This window comes from Mixophyes fleayi, chromosome 11 (assembly GCF_038048845.1).
Source record: "Mixophyes fleayi isolate aMixFle1 chromosome 11, aMixFle1.hap1, whole genome shotgun sequence".
NCBI classification, from domain to species: domain Eukaryota; kingdom Metazoa; phylum Chordata; class Amphibia; order Anura; family Limnodynastidae; genus Mixophyes; species Mixophyes fleayi.
The window spans coordinates 84,947,563-84,974,678 of record NC_134412.1 but is presented as its reverse complement, the minus strand read 5'-3'; the positions used below and the strand labels follow the sequence as shown (position 1 = coordinate 84,974,678).

The 27,116-nt window shown below is 41.4% G+C and overlaps 1 protein-coding gene and 1 long non-coding RNA gene across 7 annotated transcripts in view; one reads left to right on the top strand and one right to left on the bottom strand.

The window, feature by feature from the left end:
• Positions 1-27,116, bottom strand: part of LOC142106976 (uncharacterized) — a 260,709-nt gene that overhangs the window by 210,278 nt on the left and 23,315 nt on the right. The gene's annotated exons all lie outside the window — the stretch shown is intronic.
• The window catches only part of GPR153 (G protein-coupled receptor 153), a 55,277-nt gene continuing 30,559 nt past the window's right edge, over positions 2,399-27,116 (top strand). Inside the window, exons 1-2 of the mRNA XM_075190059.1 lie at positions 2,399-2,920; positions 25,896-26,398. Coding sequence (XP_075046160.1) covers positions 26,022-26,398 — 377 coding nt within the window. The 5' untranslated portion in view covers positions 2,399-2,920; positions 25,896-26,021. The remainder of the gene's footprint in view (positions 2,921-25,895; positions 26,399-27,116) is intronic.

Sequence of the window (27,116 nt, the reverse complement as noted above, 5' to 3'; positions counted from 1 at the left end):
CAAAGACCCCGGAGAGCAAGACTGGGACCACCCAAAGATCCTGGAGAGCAAGAATGGGACCACACAAAGACCTTAGAGAGCAAGACTGGGACCACACAAAGACCCCGGAGAGCAAGACCTGGGCCACACAAAGACCTTGGAGAGCAAGATCGGGACCACACAAAGACCTTGGAGAGCAAGACTGGGACCACCCAAAGATCCTGGAGAGCAAGACTGAGACCAGACAAAGACCCTGGAGATCAAGACTGCAGCCACACAAAGACCCTGAAGATCAAGACTGTGACCACACAAAGAACTTGGAGAGTAAGAATTGGTTCAGCCAAAGACCGCTGAGAGCAAGACTCAGACCAGTCAAATACCCTGGAGATCAGGACTGGGGCCACACAAAGATCCTGGAGAGCAAGACTGGGGTTAGACAAAGATCCTGGAGAGCAAGACTAGGACCAGACAGAGATCCTGGAGAGCAAGACTGGGACCAGACAAAGACCCTAGAGAGAAAAACTGGGAACAGACAAACACACGTTTTCTTCTTTGTAGGCAGCTTCAAGGTCTACAACAAACCGCTAGTTTATGTTTACCGTGGGGATGTGAAGACTACAAGATCTAGGGCACAACTTCAAGGAAAGGAGATTAGAATGACAACACAGTACTCTGCAACCACAAATGGATGTTATTTCTGCCAGTTACATTTAACCCTTTACTTGAATTGGTAAAAACAAATCCTCTTCGTTATATGTAGGTTTGAAGACTGTTGTATACTTGGAGCAAATAGGGTCATTTGCCTCCAGCAAAGTCATTTGCAGACAGAAGGAGGGTGCAAGGGCGCCCTGGCTGCAATCTACACATGTGTAAGTAAAAAGGGGTGTGAGTGAAAACCGGAATTGCCGGAACGCCAGAATGATTTGGCTCCTTGCAGCGCCCTCTGCTGCTTGGTGTCTTGAAGCATGTTGTGTTTTCTCTGCCTGTATAGTGCATTCTGTTATACTACACAGATATGTTCTCTGTAATATGTGAAACAACTATTACACATATTATATTGCATATATATTGATTTGCGTGTGTATATAGATAGATACATAGATAGATAGATAGATAGATATACACACACACATAATATATTTATATACATTTCTGTATATTATAGCTATATATTCTAATTATCCGTTCTACTTGAATGTATGTCGGAATGGAGCACTGAGTGCATTATTCATCTATTCCGGCTGCAGGAATGGGGCTCTGAGCACCTTACCTATATGGGTCCCGGAATGGGTCTGCCAGTACCTTAGCCATCCATTCTGGGTGCCAAAATGGGGCTCCAAGGACCTTAACCATCCATTACGGCTGCCAGAATGGAGCTCTGAGGACCTTACCCATCCATTCCAGGTGCCAGAATGGGTCTCAGAGTTCCATAGCTATCCAGTTCGGGTGCCGGAATGGGTCTGTGAGTGCCATAACTATTCATTGTGGGTTCCGGAATGCGGTTCTGAGTACCTTACCCATCCATTCCGGCTGCCAGAATGGGTCTGCCGGTACATTACCCATACATTCCGGCTGCCGGATTGGAGCTCCGAGAACCTTAACCATCCATTCCGGCTGCCGGAATGGATGGGTAATGTACCAGCAGAACCATTCTAGCAGCCGGAATGGAGCTCCGAGAACCTTAACCATTCATTCCAGCTGCCGGAATGGAGGTCTGAGTACATTAAGCATCCATTCCGGCTGCCGGAATGGGGCTCTGAGTACATTAAGCATCTATTCCAGCACCCAGAATGCATGATTAATATAAACAAAACCATATTCCGGCACCCATAATGGATGGCTAAGGTACTGAGACATCCATTCCGGCACCCGTAATGGATGGGTAATGTACTGGCAGACCCAATCTGGCAGCTGGAATGGATGGCTAAGGTAATCAGAGCCCGCATTTATGCAGCTGGAATGGATGGTTAGGGTACTCTAAGCCCCATTCCGACTACCAGAATGGATGAATAATATACTCGGAGCCCCATTCCGGCACCTGGAATAATTGTCAAAGATACTGAGAGCCCAATTTTGGCAACTGGAATGGATGGGTCATACACTCAGCGCTCCATTCCGACATACATTCAGGCAGGTAGAAAGGATAACTAGAATATATAGCTATGATATACATAAATATGTATAAATATAATGTGTGGGGGTATATATATATATATATATATATATATATATATATATACAAACACACACACACATACACAAACACTCAATACAATATATATGCAATATAATATGTGTAATATTTGTTCCACATATTACAGAGATCAGATCTGTGTAGTATAACAGAATGCACTATACAGGCAGAGAAAACACAGCAAGCTTCACTCAAGACACCGAGCAGTTCCGGCTTTTACCTAATCCCAGTAAAAAGTTGTCACATTGCAGTTTTCCATATCAGATGAAGTGGGCTGCCGGATGGATGAGCCAGTGTGAAGCATGCGCTCTGTACACGCTCCTCACACACACATCCAGCCCAAATGATGAAATGAAGAAGTGAGGGCTGGGGTGTAGGCAATGACAACAGAGAGAGAGAGAAAGAGCTCATTGTTCCGGGTGGGCTGAGGGACTGCTCCAGCAGAACACCAGCTCCACAAAGGCATCTCTCTAAACCTTGTCTCTCCTTGGAACAATGCTAACCCACGGGGGTTCCGGAACACTGCGTGGGGTGAGATCGCCTAGGAGAATACACACCGTGGAAATTCACTTGGCAAGTCGAGAGTCTCCGATCAGATCATCTGAGGAACCCCAGGAGGGCGCCGGGGGAGCAATTATTTCAACCAATTTATTGCCTACCTGGGGGCTAAGGGCTCCGCTATTTTAAGAGGCAGTGGGACTATATAAAACGATGTTCCTGAAGACACTGGGAACCTCCATCCAGCAGGTAATAAAGCGCTTTATTTCTTATGCCAATGAAAGCTTTCAACTCATACAAAGGAAATCATATGATGCTGACCCCTTGTTTAACCAATGCCTAGGGTCTGCAGGAACCCTTCATTTTTGCAAAGGGCTTCCTTATACTAGCAAAATAATGTCTTTTATTCTAGAAAGTGATTAAACAAAGGCACTTCACCTTGGTGGGATCTAGTATATGCCATGTGTTATGTAATAGGGGAGGTGGGTGTGTGCCTCAAGTATTTAGGGTGATCTATACATAGCATTGGAATTTCATCATGTTTAAGATTATATAACAGAGGGTTAAACACGCGAGTAATGCCAAGCCCCACGCACTGCTAGTTTTGTTTTTAATGCTTCACAGCACACGTGTTTTTAAGCTAAGCTGCAAGGCAGGCACTGGAGGGTTAATAAAAGCACAATGAGGAGGGGGGGGGATTGCAAGGAATAACCCCACGCAGTTTAGGCAGGGGGTGCCTAACCCAGGCTTCTCTCTACAGATGGACTATGATCAGCTCAGTGACCCCTGCACGTTGGATAGAGCCCACTGGCCAAATATGCAAATATTATGTATTCATTGTTTGTGCCCATATCATCTATGTACACGTGTGTGTGTGTGTGTGTGTGTGTGTGTGTGTGTGTGTGTGTGTGTGTGTGTGTGTGTGTGTGTGTGTGTGTGTGTGTGTGTGTATACTGTATATCCATAGGAAAAGACAGGCTTAAAGTACAACACAATTAAACAGATGCATGAAATATATTGTTTGTTGATTAAATTATTTTTGAATACAATACATATCATTGACTGTGTAGCAAATTGTGACAATATCCCAGGTTGGAGTTGTACAAACAATGCTTTCCTTTTTTTAGAATGATTTAGGAAACATTACCAGGTTTATATAAAGTGTTGTCTCTTTTACAACTGAATTATGACAATGTGCTGATTGTAACATACAGATGCTATAAGTTATTGTGGGAAATTTAAGATGATCTTTTAGCAACCATTCCTTACACTGCACAGTATGTAACAAAGACCCCTTATTAACCAGACTGGTCTTGGAAACGGTGCAGGATTTGTAGCAGCGAGTAGGATCCAGAGCCTGTTGTATTAAATAGGATATTACTTATGATGGCTGAGGGTGCAGTGACTCTATGAAGCATCCTCAGGGGTCTAGTTGAAAAGTAATATAGCACCACTTCTAAAAATAAAGCGCATTGACCGCACATCAACAATATTCCCAGGAATGACAGTTGTTTCTGCCTCCGAGACGACCTTTCCGACCTCTCGTTTCATACACTCCTATATAGTAGTATTTATTGCTGTAGGACAAATACAGACAATGAGCCAAGAATAGCTTTCAGATCTAGAATGTGCCATCTGAGCAGGCTGCTAGATGGGGCACTGGCCTTCTGGACAAGCCTCTCCCCCGTGGCCTCCTCCAGCGTCATCTCAGGACTTACTTTAGGAGAAGTGCTGGGCGGCTACACCGACTCTTGAGGAGTAAATTAAGTCATTTTGCTGCCGGAATAGGAAAATGAAATGACTCCAATATATTCATGTGTGTTATATAAACTAGAAAACACAAGTACTAGCAATGTATTCATATATTCCATCTAGCTCTAAGGGAGATACCACACATTTAGACAATGGTAGTAGGAAATTATGCAACAATGCATTGCATTTTTTTAGAGATAGTGCCCCCCATCGCAACTCAGCTGCCTGACGCAACTGCCTCCGTTTCCAGGAGACCTGCCCTTACACACCTGACCGTAGCGGTCTATGCCCAGGAGCTGACATGTGCCAATCATGTTCTAAGCTCCAGAAACTTTGTGCAAGGGCTGATGCAGGAGGCAACACCCACCAAGGGTTGGAACATGGTTTGGGCCGAACGGGCATCTGCCTTAGGTGCAAGAAGGATAGGGGCTGCTCAGTTAGCACTGATAATAGATCTTACTCTAGCTATCTTAGATACCATGATATAATGGACAGATAACAACGTGCCCCTCACACACACACATTAGTGTGGTACAGTCATGTCAAGGAAGCTACCTCCCGGGCAAGGCCAGCAATTACTTGCATGATGAGTCTGGACAGAGTATGTGGGCTGAGTTTACACCAGATATATAAGTGGTCATAATTTACATGGCAGCCTCACTGAAACAATGAGGGGGCTATAATTTCATTAAGCTGCTTCCAAAAGACAGTATGCACCTTATCTATCCTGTTCAGGTGAAAAGGCTTCTGGGAAATCCAGGTTATATGGCAGGTGTTTCAGCCACTGGGATTTTATAGAACGATCGTTGCTTGTGTTGACACAGAATAGAACCCATAGACAGCCTTTTTCAACCTCACTAATTATCCTCAGTGCAGGATAGAGTTTGCTGGTAAGCAAGTAATTGCCCTCTAGAGAAACCGCCACTAAAACAATGAGAAGAGTTTGGTAAATCTGTATACATCTCCCTAAGAAAGGACAATATACAAATAGTCATTGCTGTTCAGGAGATTAGGCTTCCGGGAAAGGCCATATTTAAATGGCATTACCCGGAAGTTTATTCTGTTGAAGAGGAGTTGTTTTCTTGCATATTTCTGGGCTAATTGTTGGTAGGATATTGGAAAGCTAAATATTTTATTGTTTTATTATTCTTATGAGTAAGAAGCAGACATAGAAGAGAAATTGTATACAACCATGGTTCCAACGTACATCACATAATTAGTTCACACACAGGTAAATACTAAAAACTTTCATTCTGTAACATCTAAGGCTTAGTGATACCAAATATGAGTATGTTGTTCAAGGACAAGCGGCGCTATAGATCCCAAGGACAGAGATATAGTTTTGATGTTAATCTGTTTTTTTCTGCTAGTGTACTACGATGACACGTGTGTGTGTGTGTGTGTGTGTGTGTGTGTGTGTGTGTAAAACACTTGTGTATATATGATATTAAGCATTTATGGCTACTTTAGTTCTGTGTGACACTTGGATTAGGTCATATTTTTAAATACAATTATTATTAGTATTACATTATTTTTCCTTACCTACATTATGTCTCTTTCTTTGATTAAATGTATTTTTTTAACATATTACTGAAATTAAGAGTAATTCGGCTGCCCCTCACTGGTTTAGGAGGAACTTCATATACTATAATACTGGTCAGCAATGTTTAATTTTAGAGCTCTGTCCCTCTGTCCCACATGTTTGTCCTGCGGGTGGGATTGTTGGGGAAAGGGAGGTATGTAATGGGCAGTCTAGCGCTTAAAGCCCCTCTGGAGGGCGTGTGTGGCCACGCCCCATCACACCATGACCACTCCCCCTTTGTGCCGTGGCTACTCCTCCTGTTCCGCTGCTGGGGACAGATGTGTTGGGGGTATGGCCCTTTAAATTAAGGACAATTGGCAATCACGCATTTGTATCAGTAGCTGCTGGTGGGGTTGCTCTCATACTTGCCTACTGTCCCAAAATATCCGGGAGACTATCAAATTTCAGGGAGGTCTCTTGGTCTCCTGGGAGAGAGGGCCATCCTCCCACCTAAAGCCCACTTCCCTAGCAAGGTGGGGACCTGATGACGCAATTCTCTGCTCAGGGGCAAACGCAGGTTTTGTGGAGGGGGGTTTCCACACCACGCCGTCAATGGGCGTGACCAGCATGCATGGGGGTGTGGCTATAATTTTAGACTGTGCTTGGCTGCTCTCCAACTCTTCCTATCCCTATAATATACATGGGCAATGCTGCATGCACTACTGTTAGGTGCACACAGCTTTCCCTTTTCAAGCAGAGCCGTGTGAAGCAGGAGCAGGGTCCAGCCACCTCAATTATACAGTGCCCTAGGCTTGGAGGGGGGTTTCCAGGCACTAGAAAACGCCCCCTCGGTTTGACTATGCCGCTGACAGGACAAGATTCGCGGCATTGCTTGGCGCGGATGGGGTCAAGTTAGATAATGCGAATCTCGTCACCTCACTCCACCGCACTTGTCACTTGGACCTACAAGTATGAGCTAACGCCACCTTTCATTTATGTTTAACATAGTATTCTGTTCATTCGTTAGCGAACATAAAATACTAATGTTTAAAAAGATCTAAGAATATTAAGCCTTTCTATATATTTTTTCAAGCTAATTGTTGTGAACGTGATATCTCCCATATATTGATTTTTTTAGATTTTCTAATTTAATCCATTAATATTGGGAATTGTTTTTTTAGCTCTGTTTTTGTATTCTTCAAAGTACTAATATGCCATAAGAATATACTGTATGTTTATAAAGATGAGTATCACTTGAATCCTAATGGGCATTTTTTACTCATAACTTGGCATGTAAGATGTCAAACGCTACTGACGATAGGGAAATAGCTCTCTATTGAAAAAGCTGGAGTGGCACTTATAGGTGAATCCATGCATGTATATTCCCAAAATAAGGAAGTGTAAACCAGGCAGAACTTGTTGGTCGCTTCCAGGCATAAAGCTAGGCCAGAGTAGTAGAGCGCCTAGAACATTCATTTTGTATAGTCCATCCTCAGCAAAAAGAGCCTTAATCCACATATATCGTTTCTCAAATAGGTAATTTTACCATATTATATCTTTTCAACAAGTGTAGGGGAAATTAACTCAATTAATGTGCTGGCCACACACGGTGCAAATCCAAATCAACCAATCCACTCCAACCAATCCAATCTCCAACCAGCTCTTTGAGCAATCTGGCCAAAGTGCAGTGTCAAATTTCAGAGATTAATTTTTTCAGGCACAGAACCCAGTGACCAATAGAAATCTGGCTGCACAGACACTCCGATAATTTCGGGTCAGCCGATGACTTCACCTCTGGAGGTCATTAGCTACTTGATCAAAGTCAAACAAATTGTATTACAATTTGATTGGCCAACTTGATTAAAAGTCGCCTTAGTTGGCCAACTCAATCTGCACACATGTGACCAGTATAGAGATATTTTGGGATAGATGTACAAGAGGAGCTGGGATGGAGGACTCTCACATGTTCCCCACTTATGTTGTACAGTTTGTCATATTTTAATTAGAGCCACATTGCTGGGATATTGATGTAGTAAATATGAAGCAGTACAGACAGGGTGATGCACTCGGATTTTCTCATGTTTGCTCTATAAAACATATTAGTCTTCATGCAACATTCTGTCACTTATTTTATACTACCATGCAGACATGGGCATATTCCATTGAAGCTATGAACAATCTGGTGCAGACATCTCCGACAACTACAAGGGCTCCGGGTAGGGTATTCCAGAATGTGCAGGGCTACTGAGGCAGTCAGTGTTACATACTTGTTCCCACCACTGATTGTAATTAATTCCGTACCCATCTTAGGGCTGCACACGAGTCCGTGGATTGAAGTGTCGGCCAAGTGTAGATGTTTCAGATTCCCTTGTAATCAATGTCTTCAATCAAGTTTATGGTTTATAGCATGCTCAGTGTTTCCCAGAAGGCCACTGATTTTTTACAAGCTGTTTCCATATGAAAGAGATCTGTGTAAATAGTTTTATTTGTTCTCATAGTAGCTCACTTATGTGTTTTATAAGGAGAAGCAAGGACAGTGTGTATATGATACAAGACTTAAGCTAATATAGTAATAATTTCTATGGTGTATTATTATAATACTCTCATTTGTGCCCCAACTGTGTATTTGGTGTGTATATATACACATATTATAAATATATATATATATATATATATATATATATATATATATATATATATATATACATACAGTACACACACACACTATATATATATATATATATATATATATATATATATATATATATATATATATATATATATATATATACACACACATATATATATTATATATCCATATCTCTCTCTCTTTATATATATACATATATATATATATATATATATATATATATATATATATATATATATATACTCACATATACATATATATAACATATATATATATATATATATATATATATATATATACCTATACATATACACATATACCTATACATATACACATGTATATATACATACATACATATACACATATACATATATATTATATATCTTTCACAGGGAGCTGCCATATTTTTTTACCGCCCCTGCTATGCAAAATAATTATAAACAGTCGATAATTGCAACAGCGCCATCTGGTGTTTTAAGCATGAAAAACAGTATATACAGCTCCTTGTATTCACATGTATAGTAGTCAAAATACCCATAACTCCTTTCATTACTGGTTGTAGTTTCCCCTTTATGATTAGAAGAGGGATTGATAAACCTCTTTTATTCAGAAAAAGAGTAACTACAAAAATGTTCAATTTTCTTTCAGAAGAGATAGGGCCTCCATACTGGACTGAACATCTATTTCCATATTTTACAGGCACTGGATACCGTAAAATGGGCAAAATCACAAAAAAATAAAACTAAATTAGGATTTTCCTGAATTCTTCAAATTGTTACTTTGAAAGAATTAGTGAAACCCCCAAATTGTTGCAGTCTAATTCTCTCTCTCTAATAAACATATCAGGACGTTCCCAATGTGTACCACAGTAGGATGCTCCACTTTGATGTGACATTTGTGCTTTTGGACAGTTACACCTCTGCGAACCATTGTGGCGCAATGGTGAACAGTGCCAGAGGAAGCTCCCGACTTTATGTCCGTCATTTAGTATTTTAGGTGACCCTTAAAGATTAACGTCCATGGCGACCACCTAGATTCACCTAATGGTAGTGCTGGACATGCTGGCAAAAAATCCTGGACAGTGTGGTGAATGTACCCCTCCCTTTTCTGTTTGAAAATCTCGCAGAAAAGGGGGAAGGGGCTGCAAAATCTCTCCTTAAATATCTTCATTTGTGCCACGTTCCTAAACGGAGAGCAAGGGGGGGCATATTTGACAAGGCGAGAGGTGGTAGGGCATATGTGGCGTAATGAGGGCAGTTAGCAAACTGTGCTGCTTTCTCGTATCTGCAGCTTCAAACTCCTAATGCTGCTGATGTCTTGGGATTTATTCTCATTCTTTAAAGCCGAGCAACGAGTGAACACGCTAGACCTCCCCCCACAAAACCAGCCCAGTAAGGCAGGGTAGTGTCCCTTGCTATATATAATCAGCATCCAGGCCAATCAGTGTGGAACTCAATGCCTCTAGTGGAGAGTTGCAACAACAGTGTGCCCACCAACCTCTGCTACAGACAACCAGCACTACCTGTGTGACCATGTACACTCTTGTGTGTGCCGCACGGATTGTCCTGATTCTACAAACACCAATGTATGGTATATGCAAGGCACAGATGCTCGATCGGACTGAAATCTGGGGAATTCGGAGGCCAAGTCAACACCTTGATCTCTTTGTCATGTTCCTGAAACCATTTCTGAACAATATTTCCAGTGTGGCGGAGCGCATTATCCTGCTGAAAGAGGCCACTGACATCAGGGAATACCGCTGCCATGAAGGGGTGACCTAGGTGGTACGTGTCAAAGTAACATCCACATGAATGCCAGGACCCAAGGTTTCCCAGCAGAACATTGCCCGGAGCATCACACTGCCTCTACCAGCTTGTCTTCATCCCATAGTACATCCTGGTGCCCTCTCTTCCCTGGGTAAACGACACACACGCACCCGGACGTCCACATGATGTAAAAGAAACTGTTTGCCATCAGACCAGGCCACCTTCTTCCATTGCTCCATGGTCCAGTTCTGGTGCTCACATGCCCATTGTAGGTGTTTTTGGCGGTGAATAGTGGTCAGCATGGGAACTCTAACCGGTCTGGGGTGACGCAGCCCCATACGCAGCAAGCTGCGATGCTTTGTGTGTACTGACACCTATCTATCATAGAATTAACCTTTCCAGCAATTTGTGCTACAGTAGCTCTTCTGTGGGATTTGACCAGACAGGCTAACCTTCTCTCCCCACGTGCATCAATGAGCCTTGGATGCCCATGACCCTGTTGCCGGTTCACTGGTTGTCTTTCCATGGACCACTTTGGTGGGTACTGACCACTGCATACTGGGAACACCCCACAAGACCTGCTGTTTGGGAGACGCTCTGACCCAGTCATCTAGCCATCACAATTTGGCCCTAATCAAAGTCGCTCAGATCCTTACGCTTGTCCATTGTTCCTGCTTCCAACACATCAACTTCAAGAACAGACTGTTGACTTGCTGCCTAATATATCCCACCTCTGGACAGGTGCCAGTAGTAATGAAACAATCAATGCTATTTACTTCACTTGTCAGTGTTTTTAACGTTGTGGCTGATCGGTGTATAATACAGATGGACAGGTCCAGCATCAGGCACAGAGATCAGTATCGCTAGGATCAATGAAGAGCGCACAGATTGGTAAAGATCATCGCTGTAGAATTCAGCTGAGATAGTGACTGAGCTGTGATCCCGGTATCCAAGTCACATCGTTACCGTTCGCCTGATGGACTGTCAGCTTTGTCAGTGCTCCCTTCCAGCAGGAGACAATATCTAAGGCTGATAAATTAACGGACAGTCGGCGGAGCTGGAGGCAGGGATGAAATGTAAAGTAGCACTGAGTATTGAGAAACCGGCTTCAGCTCTTTTATAATTTATCTATATATGGAAATCTTTGCAAATGTACTTTTTGGCATTGATATTACTTTTCTCATTAGCACCTGGGTACATTTATATATTTATATGTGCAAAGTACCTTTTTTTTGTATAACCCCCTGGCACAGAGAACGGTTGTGTCAATGGAAAGACTACTAAACTCTGACTTTCCACTGCTGCTTTGTACAAGGTAAGGTCCCTGACACTTCTTCCTTCTGTAATAACCAAATGTTGATCGCTGGGCCGTATCCAAACTTTGCTGTGTGTCCCTGCGACGCAGACACACGCCCCTGCCTAGCAATTAAGAAAAAGTAAACTTATACTTTACATGTAATATTGCTTATTTTTATAATGTTACATCTTCTTCTTGAAAGTGAGGTTATTTCTTTTTTAACTAAACGTTCTCTAAAAAAAAACATTTTTAAATTATGACTACATATCAGCAACACCTTTTTTTGTGAATTGCATTCTGCTGTGAGCAAATGCAAAAGGTTCCTGTCTCCCTGATCATTATCGTATTGTCCCTTTCCAGACCTGGCCACTTCCCTAATTAAATAATGTTACTTGTCATTAGGTCATCCCATTAAGATATTGTGAGAGAATGATCACACCTCAATAAGATGAACCAGAGACTTCTGGGAGGAGATAAAAGGATTCTGGGAAGAAAAAGCCAAACAATGGAACTTTAACAAACAATGAACCAGAGAGTTCTAGGAGGAGATAAAGGGATTCTGGGAAGAAAAAAGTCAAACAATGGAACTTTAACCAACAATGAACCAGAGAGTTCTAGGAGGAGATAAAGGGATTCTGGGAAGAAGGAAGTCAAACAATGGAACTTTAACGATCAGTGAGCTCTCCAAGCTGATTTACAAGCACATCATAGAAACTTGATAAAGTCCTATAATAAGAGTACTTTTATACATTCATTCCTTAATATTTACATTAGAGAAATGCAAAGGGAAATTTTAAATAAATGTATGGCTAGCGTCTCTTTAAAGAGGCTTCATAACAGTCGCTAGACATCTGGGTTCCACAAGTTCAAATATCAGTCGTCCTGACTATCCTTTTCAGGATGTTCCTCCTTAGCAGTAAAACTGGGAGTCCGTTTGGAGACTATTATGAGACTTCATGTTGTCCTTAAACTGTTATATTTTCTTTACATATATAATAATTAATATTGCAATGATATCCTGTAAATGTACTATCCATATGGTCTTGACAGCTGGCTATGACCATTCCTTCAAATAAAAAATGAGATCATATAATGACCAATGAATGTTCCGGCAAATTACAATTGAATTCCCTTTCACTGTATCTTTAATTTGGGAACAATGAACAGCCCAAAAAAAGAGCAAGGGAAGGCAAATACAGCATAGAGCAAGATGTATTTCATAATTTAGGTAATCTTTAATATCCATGGCACACAGGGAGCTCTTGTACTATTTTGTGACCTGGTATAATATGCCTGTGATAGGGAAATTAGCTCAATTGAGGTATAATATTATTATTATTATTATTATTATTATTATTAACAGCCTATTTATCAAGTGGCAGCAACAGTGTTTTTCTGTTACTTTTAAAGATGATTTCAGGCATCCTAATTCATATATCAGAAGTTATTTTGACTTGTTTAATAAAACAAGAGTAAACCTAACAATTTCCTGCTGTTCCCTTTAGGATGACTGTGTTAAACTATACTTCATACTGCATATACCAAATGCATGAGTTATGTCCATTTTGAGCTTTAGCATTATTTTAAGATGTTTTGTAAAACTTACGTTACTTGGTTGTAAATAACATTGTTCGCATATAAAATAAACTCACCTCAGCCTACGAGATGCCAAATCTAGCAGACAGGCACAGCAGTAAGCAGTGACTATGTATATGGTGCACACTTGCTAACAGTGTTCTGTATACAGTGTGCTGAGTGTTCTGTATCAGGCTCTGCCTCTTATACCCAGGCTGAGTGACATCACAGAACCTGTTTATGACGTATGTGGGTCACATGACCAGTCTGGTCACACCCCAGCCAATCAGAATCTTACAACTGAATGTAGAGAAATGACATGCCTGCTATTATACAGTTTTAGATATTGTTGGATAATCAGAATTTGAGTCCCTGGCAATAGGAAGCCAAATAGTTTTTATTTCAGGAATTTTCTACTCGTATGTGAATGTTCTTCAAGGAGAAAAGAAATATTACAATTAAAGAAATGAACAAACTAGCAGCTTTGCAATTTGCTGGTAATTTTGCTGCTTGATCAAATATCTATGATATATTTCTATTTAACATTTATATTATAGTGAAACAATATTGTTTATACTGAAGCTCTGGCCGATGTTGGCTTGTTGTTGTTTTTCTAGAGTGATTCCTTTGCTAATATAGGCATGTGATTATTGTTTTTTCCCTGACATAAATGTGTTTGTTTTTTTTTAAAATCTTTTGTTAGTTTCTTACCATATTCACAATTTGTAGGTTTTTATAACCTGTTTCGTGCAGTAAATGAAGTAGTGGATTGCTGGTTTTTAAGCATTTGTTATGTATAGTCACTTGAAGTGTTATTCTTTCTGTAATTACATACTATTAGCGTGATATTTGAATGCTATGTGTTATATTATTATACTAACCTGGCTCTAGCACCACTAGGAACCACATCTCAGGGACAGCATATATGTCTGAGCTAGTTTATTGTGAGCAGTGGCGGATCCAGGGGGGGGGGGGGGCGATCGCGACAGCTGCACACTGTGCAGGTCCGTTCAGCAGGGACAGTATGCTGCCCGGCTGCTCTGATTGTGTTTTAAACACAATCAGAGCAGCGGGACAGCACACTGCCACTGCTGAACGGACCTGCACATACTGTGCAGCCGCCGGCAGCCTTAGAACACAGAAAGGGGGCGGGGCCTAAATCGCCCCCCCTAAATCGCCCCGGGTAGGGCAAATGTCTGGGTCCGCCCCTGATTGTGAGACAGGTTCACCTAAAGAAGAGGGGAGACCTCGCCCCCCTCCCGAAATGCAGTGCCCCACGATACCCACCTGTCTAACAATAAACCAGATAGGTGGGATCCAGGTGGGCATTGAAGGTACAGAGGGCAGACCCCAGAAGAGGAAGACTGGTGACAAATTCCTTTCCCAAAATTCTTTTGGGAAATGGACAGGCAGTGGTAACGGAAGGGGCATCTTCAATGGTAAATAGATGGAGGGTTAGAATGATGGCCAAGGAAGTGACCCAAATGAGAAGGTGTGCCGGCGAAAAAGCAAAATGCTGATTGAACCGGGTTGTGGGACAGTCAGGGACCCTGGGCCATTTAAATAAAGGGGTAAAGGGCCACAATCGGACATCCTTATCATAACGCCTGAATAGGAGAAGCCCTAAACTTCTGTCCTGCTCCTAATGTGGCCATAGGCTTTGGAGTGACATTGTCTTTCCCTTCACCATGTACATTTCCAGTGACCGTTACATCATCAGTGATGTCACAGGTTCCCCCCTCAGTGATGTCACTGGTTGGTGCCTTGATAGGGCTACATTCAGCCCCAAACATATGTCCTCCTCTGATTGGAGGCTATTGGTGCATGCTGAAATACTCAGAAATGATCCTGTTCATTGTGAAAATACAGTGTGCCTGAGTCATTAAGGAGAACAAAGCAAAAAAAAAAAATAAAGGTTCTGGACAAACCATGTTACAATACAAGGGGTGGAAATTAGTTTATTATTTTGCACATAAGTTAAATACTGGCTGTTTTTTTCATGTAGCACACAAATACTTGCTAGCTTTATTTTTACACTGAAATTTAAAGTTGATGTAGGACATGCTCTACCCCAACTATAAATCTGTCTCCACATTTTAAATGTACATCCCCTTTCCAATGCAGCATGGTTTTGCCCAGGTGCAAAGTTACTCCTTTTATATGCTTTGCTCTCCTCAATGACTCAGGCCCGGGATCTTCAACATTTCTGTAACATATGAACCACAGAAAAATAAGTTTAGCCTAAAACAAGTGTTAGCTTTCCTAGAATGCAGGAGAACCAGCCACTGTCCTGTTGCCTGGCAACGTACCCTCTGTGGTAACAGGACTCCTCACCCCCATCTCAATGTCTGTCATGTGACACATCGCTGACTACTAACAAGTACAGGTCACAGGGAACCTCTCAAGTGTCTGCGGATCCCTGCAAAATATCACACATTATTTTACTAGTTAGGTGCAATGCTATGAATAAATAAAATGATGGAATGTAGGAAGAGGACAGCTTCCTGTGTCTACAACTTGCCTTATTATTTTCAAAAGCTATAATTGTATCTAGAAGACTTTTACTTACAAGACTTTAGTCATTTCTGCAGTGCCTATTAACTTGATTACGTGATTATTGCAACATTTAATAAAGAACAGTCCTTGCCTCCTTTATAAATCAGCGCTCGCCCTACAAACATTTCAATGGCTCGCCGTTAACCAGATGGTTACTCGTCTTTCTTTGTATGGCATTGGAACATCACAGACTCCATCTTTGGTTGCCTCACACGTTAATTGGCTTCTTCTAATTACTCCGCAAGAAACAGCAAAACATTTCTTTTTTTTAAATAAATAATGACATCATGTCACCTTACTTTATACAGTGAGAAAACATTTTTTTCTCATAAATGATTCTTACTCGTTAATAATAAATTATTGTGGTCAAAAGTGCTAATGATCTAGAGCAGATAATAATGACAAAATAAGGAGATGTTGTTTCATAGCACAAATAACGGAGATTTTGCTGCCCGTGAATGAAATTGTTGTGTCGTATGTACACTCGGCACATGTGTATTAACCCAGCTCCAATGTGTCATCTTCATCAACAATTATTTATATAGCGCCAGCAAATTCCCTAGCGCTTTACAAGGGGGTAAATGCATTAAGCACCGATTTCTGCAAGTCGCCAGAAAACGGCGACTTTGCAGGGGCAATTTAAAGCTGCGATGGCTTGTAAAGGCAAACTTGCCTTTGAAAGCCATTGGCGCTTTAAATTTCCCCTGCAAAGTCGCCGTTTTCTGGCGACTTGCAGAAATCAGAGCTTAATACATTTGCTCCCCAGCACTGCTTTGTAATTTTGTTCCCAAATGCATTACTTTATACTTGGTGATTGTTGTCACATTCCCGTCTGCTCCTCTAATTAGCTGAGACTATAGTATCATTTTTGCACAGAGACAGAACAAATCGTATGAGACTTTTTCACCACCAGATTGATGGCGTTTGGAGCCAGACAACAGGATGTTCTGCGTGAAAACGGGAAACTGGTCCCAATCTTCAGTTCTTTTACTGTTAATTGCTGTATTTTTGTCAGTGGCTGCATTGTCAAGTACTCTGAATGCTGTTAATGCACAGTGATTTATAGTCACTTTCATCCTCTATACTGTGTGGCTTTGTGTTTTTTGCACATAAATAATCTCAACTACCTGGTATGAACGAGCAGAAGCAGTTGGGTTCAAACTGTTGCTATTTAATAAAATTTTAGAAAGTTAACATGGTGTGCCGAAACTGAAATATATATACTGTTTACAAATTGGGGTTCTTTTAATTTTAGATTGCATAAAGTCTTATAGAATGTAGGTATAGTTTTTGTTCTGTTGATACCAAATGTTCCTCTATTAATAAGCCCCTCACAGACACTTTCTACACTGAACCCAAAAGCAGGTGGCTCTTTAAATGATTTACCCCATAGTTGTCTACTCTTCTGGAATGTTCGGGAGACTTCTGAATTTAGGAGGAGACCTGCTAGACTCCCGTGAGAGCCTTCGGTTATACAGAGAGAATTTATCTGCCGCAAAGTTTGCGGGACCATAGCGATCCATGTCGTCAGCCTTGCCCACTTCATAAACCCCTGGTGGCAGGGGCATGAAAACATGACTGTATCATCGATTCCTGCCACTCAGGGTGTACTTAGGTGGGTGATCCTTGATAACTTAGTTCCCTCGCCCACTTTGGACACAAACTGTGTCATCAACCCTGTCCGGGGGCTGGTTGTCAAATTTTAGCTCAGGGGGGCGAGACTCAGCAGCACATTAGGAACATTTTGAAGGAAATAAATGCATGTGGTCCAGTGACCCAGCCTAAGGTATCCCAGGATTCACTTTTTAAAATTGGGATAGTACTCAAAAAAGCGGGCGTGAGCATGCTCCCAATGGGGTGTAGCTATGTCAGTACTGGCTCTTGCAATTGAGGGACTGCCCCCGTGAATCAGGACTATCCTGTCTAAACTGGGAAAAATTGGAGCACATGAGAAAGTAGCCACGCCCCCGCATGAGTCACAAAGCGGTATCCTATTACAGAGAGCGGTTTAAGGGAAGGGGTGGAGTAATGAGGCGTTCCCTACTGTAAATTATATGGTTATTAGAAATCACAGAGGTGTTCCATGCTGATATAATTTTATAGGAGTCACAGACATCAGAAAAGACTTCTGATATTTTTAACAATTTTGACCTAATGAACATTAAAGTGATGACATCAGAACTTGGGGCCTGATTCATTAAGGATCTTAAATGAAGAGGATTCTTATTGCAGTCTCCTGGACAAAACCATGTTACAATGCAAGGGGTGCAAATGAGTGTTTTTCCATGTAACACACAAATACTTCATAGCTCATTTGTACACTGAAATTTAAAGTTGATATGTGTGTGTTACATGAAAAAAAAGTCAGTATTTAACTTATGTGCAAAACAGAACACTCATTTGCACCCCTTGCATTGTAACATGGTTTTGTCCAGGAGACTGAAATAAGAATCCTCTTCATTTAAGATCCTTAATGAATCAGTCCCTTGCTGTTTACACAGATGTTATTTATAAGAGCTTATAAATCTATGAACAGCACTTGTGCTTTATAAATACAAGAGTTTTGCAAGGTGATCTATTGAGCCTGTTACAAAAAAAAATACATTATTCCCAGTTCTACTCTCATATAGCGAGATAGACATTTCAATCTTTTTCTCATTTGAGCTGTGTGTGGGCTGTGTAAATTCTTAATCAGAATCAGGTTATATTAAGCAACCTGGATACCATTAGTTTCATATTCAGACAGCACTATTATTAGAAAACACAGCGTTAAATAATTTATTTCTCACTTCTGTTATGAGCAGATTCAACAAGCGGCACTGAGATTTCTCTGCAAAACAAAATGTTTTCTTCCAGTCCTATGATGCTGCTTTATGTTTTGGTGATGAAAGAACTACAATGATTTGCAATGTACAATGTTTTGATATGTTGTATACAATTAGATAGACTATATTTATATTTATGGTTTTGTTATGTTTTGAGTTCATTGCATATTTCTGGATCACACAAAATGCTTAATACCAGGAAAGTAATGAATAATATTATTGTTCAACTTCATCAACTCCATCCAATACTGAACTTTCCATTTTGACTGGGGTTATCCTTTAAATAGTAGTTTTACTTTATCTAATACCATAGGTCCCTGTTTTTAGTGTATAATTTAGTTTTGTTTATTACTTAGTTCAGTGTTGGCTAACCTGTAACACTCCAGGTGTTTGTGAAACTACAAGTCCCAGCATGCTTTGCCAATATATAGCAGCTTATTGCTGGAAGGGTATGCTGGGACTTGTAGTTTCACAACACCTGGAGTGTCACGGGTTATCCAACACTGACTTAGTTGGTATAGAGCCCATTTTCTTTACATAGTGCTGTATATTAAATGGCTCAGGCACGGTCTCCCTGTCCTGGAGATGTTGCCCATAGCAACCAATTAGATTCCAGCTAGCATTTATCTAGGGCGTTTCAGAAAATGATAGCTAGAATCTGATTGGCTGCTATGGGCAACACCTCCACTTTTCCTGTTTAGAATGTTTGATAACTCTCTAGGTCTTTCAGTTAACCCCTGCAGCTCCAGGCAAGTGTCGCTTGGGCACCTGAGTATCTCTCAACCTCCTCAGCAATATATTTTTTTTATAAATTGCGGCGATAAAAGATTTGCTTTTAATCTCTGCGATAATAAATCAGCCGCGGCGCCGGGAAACGAGGCTCCTCTTAAATCCAAATGTAGCTTCTTATCAATTCACTGGTACTGTAAAATCATTCAGGCATGAGGAACTTCACATGTATAATGATTTGATAGGCTGAATTTTGGTTTTGCACACACTCCTCTCCAGTATGTGGAGGTGACAAGTAGGCAGCGCAGTGATCAGCTATGAAACAGTCCCAATTTTCAGAGAACAAACGGTCTAGCGGGGGGAATGGGCTTGGTATAGGATTGTCGATACCTAATTTGTCTTGATTTTCCAATTGCTAATGACACAAGGTATGCCTTTATAGCACTGGACAAGGACTTAAATATTCATGGAGAGGACAAGATATGAACTGGATCTCACGGCTTCTGCAGCAAGCAATTTTTGGGGCATTTTTCAGTTAACCCCTTTTTCGTCTCTGGCTGTTATTTGCCCATAAAAGGGAACATATAATTTAGATTGCATACTTTCTACATTGTAGCAAAGTTAGTTTCCTGTACTTGGCCCTTGTTAAAATACTGAATCACATTTTCCATGGCCAGTCTAATTGAAACCGGTTTGTTTCACATGTCTGACATAAGGAGACATTGCCTACAGATGTGTTTTATATACTGGCATTTTTATCATAACTCCTGGCCATTCAGTCTGGTGTATCTGGTTACTGTATGCCTAAATATAGTAGGCTTTTATTTGGATTGTTTGTTGCTTGTGTTTTCCATTACAAAACTATAAGTAAGTATCCTCTTAGCCAGCACTCTGTGTTCTATAGTTCTCTTCCACTGTTAGACACAAATCCTTCTGTCCGTCTTTCCCTTCTTAATGTCCCTGTTGGGTCTGATGTAAATATTTCTGGAGAAACTGCAATCTAGTTTAATGGCCACCTGCATTTCTGTCTCCTAAATGTGTAATAACACCCATATTTCACAATATTATTCAATGCACAATAATATACTTCTTTCTGCCTCTTAGATGCACTACTTACCATCTATTCTTATTGTCTGGGCTTAAAGAGTTATTATCGAGCATTTATGGGAAGGTCCTAGAGACAAGGTGGGGGTGATGAAGCGATAAGCACATACTTACCTACTCTCCCGCAATGTCCGGGTAGGTCTCCCGGACTCCCGGGAGAACAGACCATTCTTCGGCATGCTGACCACTTTCTAGCGCAGTGTAAGGTAAGGGGCCTCTATGACGTTATTCGCAACGTATCGTGTGATTTGGGTGCTATTCTCTGTAAAGCGCTTCACAATATGTAGGCGTTGTATAAATAACTGTTAATAAATACTGTATGCGGAATGTAACTCAGCCTGTTCTTATTCTGAACATTATATATGTTATTATTTAATTAAGGGAATGTACAATCATATTTTCATCATCTCCAGTGGACATATGTGGTGGAATTTTTGGATTCTAGAGGGTCTTCTACCTACTTCTATAGATCACTACAAGTGACATCCGTCATTTAACCTTCCCAGCAAAGCTCTCCCTAGAAATTGGATTCAAATACAGTATGTGAAGGGGCACCATAGGCTTGAGTATATCAGACCATATATCATACCGCCAATAATACTTGTTTCCCCGGATTGATCAGAGACTACAAAGCTACGGACAAAGTGGAACAGATTAGTGCTCAACATAGATCTAATTTTGGGTCTGCGTCTGGTTTCTAAGTCTGAGACGCTCTAGAGCAGGGGTCAGGGATCTTTTTTACCTTTTGCCCCAAAATATATTTAGATACTCCGATGTTACCCCCTTGATTTGAAAGGAAGGAAATCATATATTATTAATTATTGGAATTCAAAATTTTATTGAACCTATTCAAAATTTATTTGAAAGCTTCAACTTCAAAACTTCAGGTTTTGGAGAAATGATGTTGCTTCATTTTTGATACGAGAGCATCAATATTGGGGTATTTTGATGTCAGAGCAATTTGGATACAGTCTTCAGCGTCCAATCGATTTCTCTGCTTTGATTTTATGTTCGTTAGAGTGGAAAATCCTTGTTCGCAAAGGTAGGTTGTTGCAAAAGGCAGCAACTTTTTGACTGCCTCCTCGTGTGCAATTTTGATGGCTTTGCAGCTGTTGACATCCAAAAATATGACAGATCTGCTTTGTTTTCAAATGCAATACGTTCTTCATTATTGCATCGAAGCTCAAGAAGTGTCTCTGCCAACCCTTGAGGCTCTTCTGGTACAACAGCAATTTCACCTTTAAAGGGGTCTACAATCCAACTGACAGCATGTGAATCGGCAGCATTACCCCCAGGAATTAAATTTTTACCCCATTTGGGGTAATTTACCCCTGTTCCCTGACCACTGAACTAATGGGTCTGAAAATTCAGGGACTGAAGGCATAGAGAAGCAGAGAGAGGGTAATACTTACGAATGTATTGAGGCGTTTGTGAAGTTTTGGTTGTTATATATTCACATTGGTGGGTGTGTCTATTTTTTAAGGGATTGATGAAGCGGAGCGGATCTCTGGAAAGATTAGTTCACTACTAGAGTATAAAATGTAAATTGTATCATCAAATACAATAAGTAATAAAATAAGAAATAATGTTGTTCATCTTTACGTCTACTGAGCAGGGCTACCTGGCAGCTCCAACTCGATATACAGATATAGAGGCAGTGGTTGTTCTCTGTCTATGACGGCAGCCTAGCAATGGTGACTGGGCCTCAGATGAAAAAGGCGTCAGAGCAACCCGAGTATGAAGAATCTCCTCCCTTGTGTGAGCGGAGGTGTTGGTCGGTACCTCCACTGTCACACACAGCACTACCAGGGCCTCCACAGGCCTCTCTCACCCTCCTTGACCGAGAGTGAGGGTCAGTGGGCAGTAATCCAGGCCCTCTTCTCCCAGGAACCTCCATATTATGTGCAGTTCACATCTGCCTCTCTGATCACTGAGACGCCCCTAGTACCATCATAGATTCTGTAGACGTTCATAGGCCCAGAAGGCTCCACAAAATGACTGGAGGTCCTGAACAAAGCACACTCGTGCGCCTTGGTGAGCCACCCAATTAGGTCTCCACTCTGTTCTTCTGGGAATGCAGAGCACTGTTTGGGATTCAAGTTCCGGGATCGAAAGCTCACATGGGGCTTCACCAATCTGGCACGGCCCGTTCCCATGCTTAGAAGAATAGAGCTACGGCCTAAACACCAGATGAAATGGCATTGCCACAGCCCATGTAATAGCGGTAGTTTCACCACTGACAGTGGCCATCTCTGTTAGCAAACCAACAGAAAGTATTTAAAAAAACAAATAGATACAGATATACCCTGTAGAGCGTCTCATACTTAGAAACCAACCCCACAAGTGGATCTATTTTGATCACTAATCTGCTCTACCGTACAAAGAGCCAGAGGGTGCAAAGCGGATGGTATCTCTGGATCGGTGACGGGACTACCATTGGTGCAGCAGGTGCCGTGCATCAAGGCCCATGGAGATAATGGGGCGCCCTGCATGGCAGATGAGAGGGTCGGGGGCCCCAGGTCCCTCCTCCCGGGGGCCCACAACTCGCTAGTTCCACATATGCTCTGGATGCAAATCTGAGACTATGGGATAAATGTATCAAGCAGAGAGTTTTCCTGCGGGTTTGAAAAACCAATCAGATTCTAGTTATCATTTATTTAGTACATTCTACATAATGATAGCTAGAATCTGATTGGTTGCTAAAGGCAACATCTCCACTTTTCAAACCCACCATACAACTCTCAGCTTGATACATTTACCCCTATATCGTGGTACTAAGCTGGGGAGTATCTTTGAGCAAGGGACGTGTATCTATACAATGGTGGGGGGGAAATGCTTCCATTGCACATTACATAGTACAGCCTCAGACTAAGGCGGCATATGTGCTGCCAATTAAAGAGGGTGCAAGGGGGTTATGGGGCCCCTGCCTAAAATTTTGCATTGGGCTCCAGGAGCTCTAATTATACCACTACTGGTCTATGATAAATCATTGCTATATTTTTTTCACTGTACAATAACAAGACAATGCATGCTACGACATGATATATTTTTCCATCTAAACAAGGTGTTTAAAAGATTATGCACAGAGCGGAGATTAGCATGATGGCAGAATGTGATTATTAAAACGTAAAGGTCACTTGACATGAGTATCACAGCGCTTGAGTTATTTTTGTCTGTTGTGTTATGAAGCCCACACTTTGGTGAGTCATCGATTTTATTACATTTTGTGCTTTGAGAAAAAAAGGTGTTCAGACCGATGTTTAAGGCTTTAGGCTTTCAGAAGAAAATGTCTCTGCAGTAAAAACATTTCAGACTAACAGTTACAGCTTAGATTGAGAAGGTTGAGGAAATACAGAGTGGTGTCCTTCACAGTAATACCTTCTACAAGCTTTGCTGGGTATGTTGAGAGAGAACTTCACACCGGAGGTTTTGTTTACAATTTAGATGTATGACTTATATTATATAGAGGTGTGTTTGACACCACAATCTTCCTGCGTCCGTTTTGACATTGTTTGCCGTTAACGTTTTCATACCCGGATGGGTTATATAATGACCTTGTCCCTGCCAATTCAACCTTGCCTACATGTGTACTTGCAAACTTTAAAAATCTCCCTTCCAGTCAAGTGTCAAGTCCAGGAGGGCGAGGCATTGCAAATCCCATTACCCTGCAACAAAATGCTGCATTTGTGTCATTTCGCCTCGGGGGGCCGAAATGACACTACTTGGATGGGATCCGGAAGAACTACCCAAAAGTAGGCAATTATTAACATGCTGGAGATGGCTGTGAGGAAACCCTCTGGGCTGTTGTTAACATTCTAGAGCTCTTATTGGCTACAGAGTGTTCTAGATCTTCCAACTTCATCTTCGATTGTCCGTATGTCTCCAGTTTTGAAGAATGACAACAATAGGTGCTCTGATCCTGAATATGAACTTAGCCCTAACATAACTCTAGGTTGTAGAGTAGGCTAACCACTATACAGATCATTCTATTTGTGGGAGCACTATAAATATGATCCCCTCTCATTGACACATTAGGCAATCCCTACGTGGCCAGAATTGGCTAGTAGATTGTCAGTTGGGGTATATTGTAAATGAACGTAAATATGTTCAATATAAAAATATTGAGGCAGTGATCATGTTGTGTGTTCTAGTGCGGTTGGAAATTTCATTTGTTCTCCTGAAAGTTACAATTCAATAATGTTTCACAGTGCATCCCATAGCAAAATTTGGGTAGAGCGCCCAGTTTGTGAGCGTTCCCGGGACCCTTCACCCCCAGGCCCTGCAGCAGCCTCACTCCTTGCAGTTGTGACATAGGCAAACCGAGGGGGGGTTCCTAATGCCTGTAAACCCCCCTCCAAGCCTGGGGCACTGTATAATTGAAGTGGCTGGACCCTGCCCCCGCTTCACACAGCTCTGCTTAAAAAGAGAGAGCTGCATGCACCTAACAGTAGTGCACGCAGCATTGCCCATGTATATTATGGGGAAAGGAAGAGTTGGAGAGCAGCCAAGCACTGTCTAATATTATAGCCACGCCCCCATGCATGCTGTTCACACCTACTGGTGGCGTGGTGTGGAAACCCCCCTCTACAAATCTTGCGTTTGCCCCTGCTGGTATATAAAAATTGAGATAACAAAATAGTAACACAACCCGACAGTTATTATTGCATTATTTGATAATGCAGCAAAGGAGAATTAGAAGACAATAGTGTCCCAACCTAAAGGGCGTGGCAATCCTTCTTTTGGATTCCCCATTGATAATAAAAGATTTTGCAAATTATTGTCATGAGCTTTTCCACTGCCTCCTGGTGGAAAATGAAAGCGCATATTAAAGTTCTTTATAACCTATCTACTTGTGAGCTATTGAATTGAGTTGAGATGTAATCAATTGAGTTTAATTTTTTTTTTTAAAAAAAGCATTTTGGTTTCTCACATTCCCCCACCCTCCCCTATGTACTACAGTAGAACTTGTCAGACAGACTAATGTTTTTACAACAATGTTTCAAAACAAATAATCTTTAGTGCAGTAGATAATTGGATCCTTGTAAATATTATTATTATTTTTATCCTTTATTTATTTAGAAGCAACAAACACTACTGCTACACAATTCCAAGAATGTTTGTTAATTCACACCTTTTACAATCTAATTTACCTTCTAGAAGCAGGCAAACACTTCCCCCGCACACGCAAACACGCTAGGGCCAGGTTTTAGTGAGAAGCCAATTAACCAACCAGTATGATTTTGTACCCACGCAGATAGCAACCCGGTAACAATCCAGCGCTGCACAGCAAGGCAACAATTCTTTATAGCAGAAAAATGAATAGTAATGTTTCTAGATCATCTTATTATCCACCGGAGAATATTTTTTTAACTTGCCTGGACATCACCTTTAAATGAACAGAAAATGCTCCATTAATGTTAATATTCATTATATGTTTATCTTTTACAGGTTCTACAGCCACAATGGATGTATCCTTATTTTTCAGAACATATCACTGCTAGTCTAACTTCCACCAGAAGATGCATTTAATGTCATTGCTGATCTCCAGATCTGATCCACCACTGTCTTCTCCTGATGGTGCCTTCACCCTCCACCATGAATGATGAGCAGAGGCTGCACAACAACGCGGTAGCTTGGCTGATATGCTCGGGGGTCTCGCTTTTAGCCAACGCCTGGGGGATTCTCAGTATAAGTGCCAAACAAAAGAAATGGAAGCCGTTGGAGTTTTTAATCTGCACGTTGGCTGGAACCCATATTCTTAATGTGGCCATACCCATCACCATGTACTCCGTGGTCCAGCTGAGGAAGCAACACTCCGATTACGAGTGGAATGAAGGGGTTTGCAAAGTGTTTGTCTCAACGTTCTACACCTTAAGCCTCGTTACTTGTTTCTCTGTCACCTCCTTGTCGTATCATCGCATGTGGATGGTCCGCTGGCCAGTGAACTACAGGTAGGTCTCTGTCAAGATGATAACAAGTAAGGTGCATCTTCTGTGGAAGCATTACAGGCTGACTATGGCACCAAGGAACTGTACCATGTGAGCGATTGATAGGTATAGGAATTAAAGTGTAGCTCTTTGTTGGCCAACAAATTGGCTTTGAAGAAGACCTCTGCCCTAAAACCATATTTCCCCAACAAAGTTCTCCTCGTGTGAATAAGGAGTTTCCCCTCTTGGAGCCTTAATGGTCCATGTAGTGTTTATAAAAGACTATCATCCACTTAACCCATTGGCACCAACCTAATGACCACAGGGGTGTTTAACTGCTAAAGTGGGAAAGTCCATAAAGCTAATGAACTCAGGTCAACATCCAAGGGACACTCTTGGTTCTGCTAGTTGGAGGGAGAGTTATTAGGAATATTATAATTATTGGTCAGGAGGTTTATTAGGAATAGTTGAATATTAAGTTATAACTAAATTAGAGCTAGTGGCAGGAAGCGTTTTTTGGGGATATATAGCCTTTAATTTGCAAATCACATCATCAAGGTGCCATCCGACCAGGATGTAGGATAGTGACCTAAGTTCCCAGGAGAACTCCCCTTTGACAATGCACAAGGTATAATGAACTTTGTGTAAATGACTCTCCACGGCTTTTTATTATTATTTCCTGACTTTCAGACCTGTATTGACATAATTTACCCTTTTTTCTGTGCCGCTCAAAAGCCCTAAA